Genomic DNA, 11777 nt, shown 5'->3' with positions numbered 1-11777 from the left:
ACCAGGCGACCAGCGACTTCCCCAAGTCCCCAGTCATCACCTCGTCACTTTGCTCTCTGCATCAAACTCCTTTTCAGGAGGTCCTGGTAGACATTATCAGGTGCACGACACAACTGCCGAGCTCTGTCTGGATAAAATGTAGCCACATACAGTATGTGCATGATTAAATTATTTGACTTTGAGTGGAAGCCTATATGAGGAGCAAGAAAAACAATTATCAAAATTCATTTGAATCTTACATACAAAAGACTTACCAGGGGTTATTTTCAATGTGCCAACATTGATACCTTCATTGCAAAGGATGCAAGTATTATGGTAGATTAAGTGTGCCAGCTAGCACTTGAACTACTTGACCCAGACAATGCCCTGTGTCTTTTCTTCCTGTCTGGCCGTTGGTCTTGCTCTTCTTGCTCTAAAGAATAGATTATGTTTAAAGTTTTTATTAAATTATGATGTCACTCATAACATAGAATAGGATAGAAATCTGCAAGTGGCAACTTGCATCACAATGAAAAAAAACGTACGATATCCAGTGGATATACTTCTTGCACGACTGTATAGCTCGGTTTGGCATTCCAAATGGTATCTTAGTTTGTGGTCATCGCAGTTTTTCCAGTCCTCACGTAGTCTTCTGATTAATGCTGCATCATCCGCACATTCAGAATAAAAAAAAATCTTTGCATAGCCTTTTTGGGTGACTTTTGAGAGCTTTTGAATCTCAGTCTCAGGACCACCACAGATGAAGCACCTTAAGCCACAAGCTACAGAATCCTCTTCCATGTTGTCTACTATAAGACAAGTGTCATGATTGTTTAACTAATGGTTGTTCAATGTAAGCAATAGGCTAGAGAAAATTGACATCTAAATTCACAGTAATCAAAAGTTTTGCCAGCAGAGGAAAATAAATGCCAAAAAGTAGATAAACTACCGTACCTTAAAATCGTCCAGACATATTTGCCAGGATGCAACACTCCCGCTCCTTCCCCACATGCAGACAGTGTATCCCACTGAGCATGTGCACAGTAGGTGTACACTCTTATCAAGTGTTTAGCAATATTTTCTTATTTTATTTTTCAGAATAGAATCAATTCAACAACGCCCCAATCCCCTACCATTGATTATACACTGATTATACACTAACAATAACCAATATACCAATATTAGATGGCCAGGGAGACATTTTTACTCAAAAATAATGGTTGGAATGGATTCAGCACCCCTGTAAACCCCTAGTTAGACACCTCACAAGACTTTTATTTCTTTTCATATTTTTCACCCAAGCCCTCTGGGCTCCTTAACTTTGATTGGCTCTCCAGGATTTTCCACGAGGAGTTATAAATAAATTGAGAGGTGATTCTAGACACCTATAAGAACACATTGGTGAAGAAAGCTATTGGTAGTACATTTTTTCACAGATGGTCCACAAATCTTGCTAAAATTCCCTAACTATAACAAAAAACGGGGGGAAAAGCACCCTAATCCACGAAATCCGCGGAAAAAAACGCGCGCGCGGGAGGCACATGCACGCGCGCGTGCATGTGCCCGTTGCCTGCGGGGCTAAGCCCCCGACCTAGTAGAGACCTAGCGACGCGTCTGCTCAGCGCTCAGAGCCTCAGGGCCCAGAACACACACTCCACTCAGTGTTATTTTCTAAATTTATATTATTATCTGGTATTGTATTGTGTTGTAACAGTTTCACTGCTTGTGCCATGTATGAGTGTGACAAATAAAGATTATTGATTCTAATTGCTTATTACTTATGTGTACTTCACTACTTTATTTCAACAACTGATTCCTCATTTCTATTTATCATCACATTTATTACAAATGCACTATATGCGCAGAAGGAGCCCGTTCAGTGAGAGACTAATTACGCCAACATGTACCACTGGGAGACACAGGAGGTCATTCCTACCTGTGGCCATTAAACTTGACAACACGTAAGGGGCATTTAATCGACTGGATTGTACAAAGTATTATGTGACCAGGGCAGAATACCAGACAACACCACCCTGGGAGTTTCACCCAGAGAATACCACAAAATTCAGAATTCAGAAGAACAGTTCAGAATACCAAGTGGCAGGTTTAAAAGAGGAGCAGAGATATGTGTTTCCAGTTCAAAATATTGAATATACATTTTATTTAGGCACAGGGCAGATGCTTTAATAATCCTTAATGATTTAAGCAAAATACCAAGGGATAAAGGGGGATCTGAGTCTATAAAAACACCTCTATAAAGACACAACAGTCTGTAGAATATAAACATGGAATCAAACTAGGTGACGATGTACATTGTCTCCCTGGCATCTATCATATTATGTACTATGATATTGTAACCATCTAAACAACACACATGTCAACACACAGTGAACAGCTACACAAACCCAGCAGTTTGTTAGCACTTTACTGCACCATTATTTACTCCATATCAATGAGCATAATTATTGCATGAATATGAATTAATATGACTTGTTAAATCCTGACAAATGTGGACAGACACAGTGATGCTCATATTGTACTACCAGTAACTCTGAGTAAGTAAATGACCTGGAGGGAATAATGCTATAAAGATAAATACATGTAAAAAACTAATAATGAAATTCCATCATGTGTAATAGAAAATGTTTATTTTATGTATTGGCAGATAATGTAATGCCTCTGCTTTAGTATCATTCTCATTTTAATCCTGGATAAGACTGAATGATCATATATGCGTCTGTGTGACTAGTTTAAATAAAGGCTAGAGGCCCCTGTATGAGTCCTCATGTGTTTTTCTAGATAATCCTTGCGAGCACAGCCTTTACCACAAACTGTACAAGAAAAGGGCTTTTCACCTGTATGAGTCCTCATGTGTTTTTCTAGATAATCCTTGCGAGCCCAGCCTTTACCACAAACTGTACAAGAAAAGGGCTTTTCGCCTGTATGAGTCCTCATGTGTAATTTTAGATCACTCTTTTGAGCAAAGCCTTTACCACAAATTGTACAAGAAAAGGGCTTTTCGCCTGTATGGGTCATCATGTGTGTTTTTAGATGAATTTTTGTAGCAACGCCTTTACCACAAACTGTACAAGAAAAGGGCTTTCACCTGTATGGGTCATCATGTGTGTTTTTAGATGATTTTTTGTAGCAACGCCTTTACCACAAACTGTACAAGAAAAGGGCTTTTCACCTGTATGAGTCATCATGTGTATGTTTAGATTACCCTTCTGAGTATAGCCTTTACCACACAATGTACAAGAAAATGGCTTTTCACCTGTATGAGTCATCATGTGTATGTTTAGATTACCCTTCTGAGTATAGCCTTTACCACAAACTGTACAGGCAAAGGGCTTTTCCCCTGTGTGAATCAGATGTACCTTCTGATTAAACATGTTGCCACACTCTGTTTGTGTCTTGTGTAATTTCAATATGTTTAAAGCTAGCTGACTCGTCTCCCCTAGTCTCCTCCCACTCATCACTGTCTTCAGTGTCTGATTCAGAACAGTGTGAAGAGAGGAGCTGGTCATTACTAGTTGGTTGTGATGTTCCACAGTCCTTTACATCAGCTTGTGTTTTCATGTGTTCAGTTGAGGTGCTGGCTACAGGCTCTGTATCTCTGTTTTCATCATCATCTTCACTTTTCACTGCTAGTAATGTCAATGTTGACCCACCAGCCTCTTCTGGTCTTCGAGGTAGCTCCTTCTGTTCCTCTTTAATCTGTGGAAGTTGTGGTTCCTCCTGGACCAGATTGGAGTTCCACTCCTTTTCAGGGGAAACCTCCTCTTTACACACATGGCGAGCAGGAAATCTAGGAAAAAAGATACAATGAGACTCTATAGAACTTTACATGATATCATACAGTGTTCCCTCTGCGTTATGAAAAGATGGTGCACATACATCCACTTCAGTGGCCAGGTGCAGGAAAAACACAAGTTCAACAATACAAATAAATGAAGCACACTGGATAAAAAAGCTAAAAAAAAACAGCTACTGGGTCACTATGGGACAGAACACGCCCTGGGTTGTCTTAACCCATATATGGGTTCGATCATTTTAACCCATGTGCTGGGTTGTTTTATTTGACCCAACCTAGTGATTGAATTAACTATATCACTGGGTTAAATGTAAACCATGTGCTGGGTTGTTTATTTGACCCAACCTAGTGACTGAAATTAACTATATCACTGGGTTAAATGTAAACCATGTGCTGGGTTGTTTATTTGACCCAACCTAGTGATTGAAATTAACTATATCACTGGGTTAAATGTAAACCATACACTGGGTTGTTTATTTCACCCAACCTAGTGATTGAAATTAACTATATCACTGGGTTGTTTATTTCACCCAACCTAGCGATTGAAATTAACTATATCACTGGGTTAAATAGAATATTATAATAATGTAAAAATAGTCTAATGAATTATTTCCATTAGACTATTTCCATTATTCCTGGTGCTAGCTGGGCTACACAGTTTTTTGAACAGTTTCTTAAAGCCCAAAATGTATAAAAGTTACACACACACACACACACACACACACACACACACACACACACACACACACACACACACACACACACACACACACACACACACACACACACACATAAAGTGTACAAAAAGCAACATTTTATTTCAACTATAAAACAGGATTTGTAGCAATCTCTCTCTCCCCCCCCCCCCCCCCCCCACATATATTTTATACATAAATATTGAACCAATGAAAGGTTTTAAAGGAATACTTTTTTCTATCAATAACCCCACAAAGCCTTGAATTCATGGAGATGTTTTTTTGGGGACGCATTCCTAAGCAAATCATTTGATGACCGGGTGTATTTCCAGTAGCAGACACAGAGAGACTCCTTGGCAAAAACTAAACAAATCTCCATGAATTCAATGGTTCATGGGGTGTGTAATTGATTGAACATTTACATTTTACACACAAAAAAACGTGCTTAAATATGGAGAACTGGAGATAAAACATTTCTCTGCCCAGCAGAAACTATATACAGACACAAACATTATGCAACTGTGACTTAATTCTGTGTGTGTGTGTGTGTGTGTGTGTGTGTGTGTGTGTGTGTGTGTGTGTGTGTGTGTGTGTGTGTGTGTGTGTGTGTGTGTGTGTGGTATTCCAACAGTTGCATAAGAATTGCAATTCTATATGAATAGCTCCTTTAGACCAGTGGTTCTCAACCTTTCCTGGATCAGCATTTTCAGAGCATTTTAATTGAATGATCAATCAATCGATTGAATCGAGCTGGGAACTAACATGTCCTATATTTTGGAATCACAATGATAAAAAATAAATTTAAAGGAACAAACAAAAATATTAGTATTTGGGGGGCCCACGCGCCCAAAGATTGAGAAACACTGATAGACCATTTTCCTCAAAGTTACAAATAAAAAAATGGGCTAAACTAACAGGAACAACCATTAAATGGACAAGCTAAATACATAAATGAAGTAAATTAAATAAAATCACGTAAAGTAAATAAAATGAAAATAAATTAATTAACAGGACAAGTAGGTACAGTTTAACACGTGTCAGCGTTTTGACGCTATTAAAGTGGGTGCCTACTGTCTAAATAACTAAATAAGTAAATAAAATCACGTAAAGTAAGGAAATGAAATTAAAGGACTAGTAGGTACAGTGTAAACACGTGTCAATGTTTTGACGCAATTAAAGTGCGTGCCTACTGCTGTCCTTTACAATCATGTGTTATTCATATTTTTAGAGAGCAGCTGTCAACCTTTTTGACACAATCACATCACTAAAGGCATCAGGGATAGGAGGAATTCACATTAAAAGGACTAGGTACAGTGTAAACACGTCAATGTTTTGACGCTATTAAAGTGAATGCCTACTGTCCTTTACAATCATGTATTGCGTTATTCATATTTTTAGAGAGCAGCTGTCAACTTTTTTTGACACATCACTAAAAGGCTACTTCTCTCTCTGTGTACTTTTAGGCCTACGCCTAAAAGTACACAGAGATTGATGTCCTCAAAAAATTGACATTTGAGGATTCATGTCCACCATCAATTTCATACACTGCATGTTGGATAAACTCCCAGGTGGGGAGACACTGCTTTGTGTAACCGAGGTCAAACACATAGAAATAGTCCAGGGGCCAACACTGATATTTTCACAAATTGGTACCACCTGAGGTGGCCGTAAAGTTTTTGTATTTTTGTATTCCTACATGTCTGTAGTTTATATTTTGGTATGATACATCTTCCAATTCTAATGCTAATGTATCCGGTAGGAGACACAAAGTAGAATCTTTTTGTCTCCTACCGGAAATACACCCGGGCATCAAATTATAGCCTCCTTTATAACCTAAGGAGGAGTTCACCCAAAAAATGATTTATTTTCTATCAATTGCACACCCCATGAAGCCTTGAATACATGGATATATTTTGTTTTTTGTCGCAATAATTTGATGCCCGGGTGTATTTCCGGTAGGAGACACAAATATTCTACTTTGTGTCTCCTACCGGATACATTAGCCGGTTAAGAGTGATTACTGTCATTAAGCTACTGAATTGGAAGATGTAGCATACCAAAATATAAACTAAGGACATGTAGGAATACAAAAATACCAAAAATGTACGGCCACCTTAGGTGGTACCAAAATCTGGCTTGGCCCCTGGACTAAAAGCCTTAAAACACAGATCTACTGCACCCATCAAAGTGTCCGTTTCAATGGCGCTGTCTGAGACAATGGTGAAGACCTGGCATGTTGTCATGTCATCACCAAGACACAAAATGTGCGGGAAGGGTTGCTTTCTCTCTGCTGCCTGTAGGTACTGCACCATGTTGGTCCCCACCTGTTAATTACACAAAACACAAAACAGTTACTTGCAATATAACCTGCCATTTAAGTTAAGCATGTTGTTTTTATTATCTTTTTTTATGGAAGCAAGGAAATGCTAATATATAAACACAGAAACACCCACCATTATTGAAGTAGAAAAACTAAAGTAAAACTTACTGGTTGGATATTAATGAAGAACTTGCAGGACTCCTCTATGGTCGGTCTGTAGACTTTTCCTCCCATCTTGAAGACGGGTGGAGGAAGCAGAGTCGGCAGGATTTTCAAAGCCCTGTCTACGTAACATAAGAAAAATACATATAACATCAACATTTAAATAGTATAGTAAAGATTGATATTTCTGAAGCAATATTGACTTTTCTGGCGTGATGTTGAATGGTAAAACAAGGTGTGAATTGAATAGCCTATTATAATCACAGGAAGTGTTGTGACATCTTATCAGAATCTGAATATTCATTGTCACATCACAGGTTTACAGGTGTAAAACAGTGGGTGAAATTCGTTTTTGTGCAAGCTCCATCAGTTTGGTTGTTTCCAGAAAGACAATGAAAAGGAAGGGGGGAGCAGGAATCAAAGAGACAACAAGGTATCTATTGAAGTGGTTCTCAAACTTCATGTATTTATGTGTGTGTCCACGGACTCCAATCCATGTTGTGCAAGGGACCCCCATACAAGATGATTGTTAAAATATATTTTAAAAATCAGATCTACAAGCTCACGAGTCCCATTGGGACGCAATGCAAGCTTGTAGATCTGCTATTTTCAATGAACCGGTGTGTATTACATAGTAGGAAATAGCTTACCTGGTGTCATGTCATCAAACACTGAGGGCAGTTTTCCCTCTCGCTGGGCATATGCAAGGATTGGGTCACTTAAAGTAGCCCAGTTCTGAAACAGCTTTCCCACTGCGTCTGGATGAAGCTGCTGGAAGTCTTGTGAAATCTGATACATTTTGAAAAACAATAGAACAGTGTTTAGAGAAATGATATGGGCGTGTAGTACCTGTTAGGAAAAGTGTTAGGGGACAGTCAGTGTCAGGTAAATTATTTAAGTCAATGTTTGGATTGTCAACACCCGTCCTGTGACCTAGGGACTATGACTATACATTTTACAGCAGTCCCTCTGATGTTATATTGCTTAACCACATGAACCCTCGCATTCCTCATCTGGTCGGGTCATAATAGGCAAACATTATTCGAAAATAGGTTAACATTGAGTTTAACAAGATCACAATGTGTCATGCTGTGATGCGTTGTGCACATTTACATTGACAATTTTCGGCAAAGACATTTGGTGTAGAGGGGGGGGGGGGGGGGGGGGGGGGGAGTGGACCAAGTAGAACCCTTGGGGACTCCAGTCTACAAAGTATATATTGTAGGGTCTAAGTGGTTAAACATAAACTTGTAGTGCATTGCAGAGTATCATTCAAATAGGCAATATCAAAATAATTTCTTACCATGCCAGGATTGTCTACAAGCCTTGGGAACTCTGCCAATATTTCCGGGAGGCGTTTAGTTCCATTGCTGCGAATCCACTTGCCTCTATGTAGAGCTGTTTGATTCATGTAGTCCTCAACCTGGGACACTGGATACCTATTGACCTTCATCCATTCAACCATTTCAATACGTTTTTCAGGAGGCAAATCAGATTCTGTTGAATGATAAGTACAGATTCATTATAGCTGATTTCAAGTATTTGAGGTTCTGGCCTACTTGGAGTGTGTGAAAAGTTGCCAATCGGTCCAGCGGTGCCTGAGACTAGTTTTTAGAAGATGGACAGAAGAGTCATGGTGGGGATAATTAACATTGGTCATCAGTATTACCTGGTGTACTAGGGACGGTCTGTTCCTCTGGTTCTTGGTGGTGTGGTCGTTTAAGCATTCTCATGTGCTTCCTGGTGTTCTTCAATCGCTCCTCCAGAAAACCTGTAGCAGGTTTTTTTTCCCCGGCCAGGTGTGTACCAAGCTGCCTGTAAAAGAGACAAATAGATTCAGCTTAAATTGGCCTAGCGTAAACCATGAAGGTGGTTACATGGGATTTTAAGGAGCAATCAAAAAATGTGCGTGTGACTGTGCACTAGGAAAAACTTTGAGCACATTTCTTTTAGGTGTGTGTGTATGGAGTGTTCTCCTTTATGTGTTTGTTTGTTGATTGATTGACTTACATAGCCACTGCCAACTGTAGTACCATCCAAATTAAGGCAAGGGAATTCATACACCAAAGCCATTGCAAGGGCTTTCTTGGTGTCATTAGATGGCCTGTTGAAAATAACGGTAGAAGTTTGTCAAAGAACGATGAAATGAGACAGTAATCATTGTTACAAATATATGACGGTTCAAATCCCTGAATTGAACACTGAATGGTTATGCGCTTTTTAAGTGCATTCGAGTTCTGTCATTTTTAGATTTGACCTAAAAAGCATTATTTTGGCTATTCAAAAATAGCAGGTATACAAGCTCATAGTGTGCCACCGAGTGCCGCGCTATGAGCTTGTAGATCTGCTATTTTTGAAAAATCGTGAAAATGTGTGCAAATCTTTGAATATATATATTGTTTTACATTTGTAACTCAAACTCATTTGTAACTCAAATCTTTGCTTCTGGGGGTCCCTGGAACAAAATATTTTTGAGATGGGGGTCTGTAGCCAAATACATATACATTTTGGGGTCCTTGACATGAAAAAGTTTGAAAACCACTGACATAATAACACAAGTTTAAAAAAAAAAACAGTTAGGATTTAGAAGACATTTTGTAGAATCGGCCTCAGGTCTTAATGGTGTGTGATAACCAGTGTTGGACAGCAACATTGTACATTTACTTTACTGAAAGTTCTTATTTCATCTGTTTGAAGTGTATGTTCACAGAATAATTCATTATGCTCTCACTTACGTTTCACCATTGGTTTCCAGCAGGTGAGATACAAGTAGTCTTACAAGTTGCCTTCTCTGATAGTTGGTGATGGAGCGCTTTTCTTCCATACTCTGTAATATTTCTTTCCCCTGAGCAGTGCCTTGAAGAATCGATCGAATTGCCTTTAAAACATAGAATAAATCACAATGAAAAACTGACAAAACTCTTTGAGGACTTTTTTTCCTCAAATGTTTAAGTTCGTAGGTTCAGGATTTGTATAGCCCCCTCATCCTGTTATTACACTGGCCAGGGGCGCAGTCCACAGAAAGAGAAAAGAAAAACAAGACAAAAGACATGACAAGATAAAGATTGTCTAGTTTTACCTTTTTTTGTGTATTGTTTTGTTAAGTGTGGGGGGATGTGCTAAGCACTTGTACTGTGCCTTGGTGGGGGTGGGGTTGCAGATTGAGGACAGCACTGTTGATTGCTGTCCACATGACAAAGTTAAAAAATGAAAAATAAAGTCTTTAAATAAATGACAAGATAAAGAAGTAGACTAGACTAGGACAATAATAATTCAAGTCACACTGTCAGTTAGTCACAACAGGAGGGAGTAGAAACTAAACACACACAACCCACAAATGCAAAAACAGCAAGTGAACCTTTAGTGCAAACACCTCATCAAATAACACAAATACATGTTAAATTAATAAATCATTGAATAAATTAAAATTCAGTATCATTAGGATTGCATTTTCACTTGGATTTCTTTAGTCAATACTTACAAATGATGGTTGCAGGTTCAGTCACAGTTAGGAGATTTCCTGATGTGGATTCCTCCACTGGTGTTACTGAAGTGTCTGCAGAACTTGGAAAACCCTCTGCAGAACTTGGTGTGTTAGAGGCAATGACAGTCTGTAGAGAACCATAGTGAAGTTAAAGGATGATTCCAAAGACATGTGTCAGGCCATGATAATGGTCTGACACATGTCAAGGTATGAAACAAATAAGTAGACAGAGCTGAGAAGAAACTAAAACCTTTTACTAACAAGTTCCTTGTGATGTTTCTGGAATTTGACACAGTGTCCAATTTTCGGTATCAGCGAGGCAATGGCAGTGGCATTCAACAGACGGAAACTTTCCTCATCAACTTCCTGGTCTGAAATTCAAAAATGAAAATCATAAAGATTGTAAATGTGGTTACAATTGTGGGACCCAGATGTAGGCCTATCACAATTATTACGTCCCAACTTGTTGTGAGCTTGTAGAACAACTATTTGCACCTAACACCAATTACGATCAGATTATAAATTAACACTTTTTAACAAAAAAAATGTTAACAAAACAATATATCACTTGCACTACATTTTACCACTTGAACCCCAGCATCCACATTTTGGGGGGATTATTAGCCAGAAATAGATGATCTACAAGCTCACAACACAATGCAATGCGTTGTGAGCTTGTAGATCTGCTATTTTTGTAGATTTTGTTGATTAAAAGAAAAGTCTCTAAGTACAGAGCTAACTCACATCCAGTATACTATGTCCATTGGGGTTAGGTGGTTAATAAATAGAGACTAAACTGGATATGGCCTTCTGTTTTTAATAACAAAATAATATTTAATAGTTACATCTCAACATTGTCTCAATTAAAATGAATTTACCTTTAAATGTGTCAATCAAGTTCTCAAGATGCCATGCAGTCAAGGTCTCTGTGAAAAACGTGTCCATGGTGACACCCTCACATACTAGAATGAAATCAGATTAAGTACATTAGAATTTCACAAAACTGTGCGAAGTCTTAACATGTATTGTAACCTTAGCTACCAATTTTCCTTTACATGAACATCTTATAGAATCACTGCTCGAAAACAACATTAGACAGTTTGACTGAGCTGGCCTAGTTGCTTATTTTTTTTTCGCAATATCTGGCAACGCTGGCTGCTGGTTCAGAGCGGTGTTTTCTACTTTAGGCGCGCAATGCCCAATATAAAGCAGACCAGTGATAGAGCTCAATCACGAAAAGAACAATCTCTCCATAAAGACATTTTAATCATTCACAATGTATTATTATTATTATTGTCCCCCTCCTCGCCATTCATGACCTGG

At 38.6% G+C, this 11777-nt stretch overlaps 1 protein-coding gene across 1 annotated transcript; it reads right to left on the bottom strand.

Moving 5' to 3' along the window:
• Positions 1 to 6602: 6602 nt before the first annotated feature.
• LOC311047078 (uncharacterized protein) lies at positions 6603 to 11415 on the bottom strand (the record flags this gene model as incomplete). Its single annotated transcript, XM_084059663.1, has 10 exons — positions 11333 to 11415; positions 10716 to 10825; positions 10452 to 10581; positions 9706 to 9848; positions 8981 to 9074; positions 8640 to 8785; positions 8274 to 8467; positions 7621 to 7759; positions 6977 to 7092; positions 6603 to 6812 (listed from the first exon to the last, which is right to left on the bottom strand). The coding sequence occupies exons 4-10, from the start codon at positions 9713 to 9715 to the stop codon at positions 6603 to 6605; spliced, it is 909 nt and encodes a 302-aa protein (XP_083915789.1). The 5' UTR covers positions 9716 to 9848; positions 10452 to 10581; positions 10716 to 10825; positions 11333 to 11415.
• Positions 11416 to 11777: the final 362 nt, after the last annotated feature.

This window comes from Gymnoscopelus microlampas, assembly GCF_963454915.1.
Source record: "Gymnoscopelus microlampas genome assembly, chromosome: 6".
In the NCBI taxonomy this organism is placed as follows: Eukaryota; Metazoa; Chordata; class Actinopteri; order Myctophiformes; family Myctophidae; genus Gymnoscopelus; species Gymnoscopelus microlampas.
This window is presented reverse-complemented; position numbering and strand designations above follow the sequence as displayed.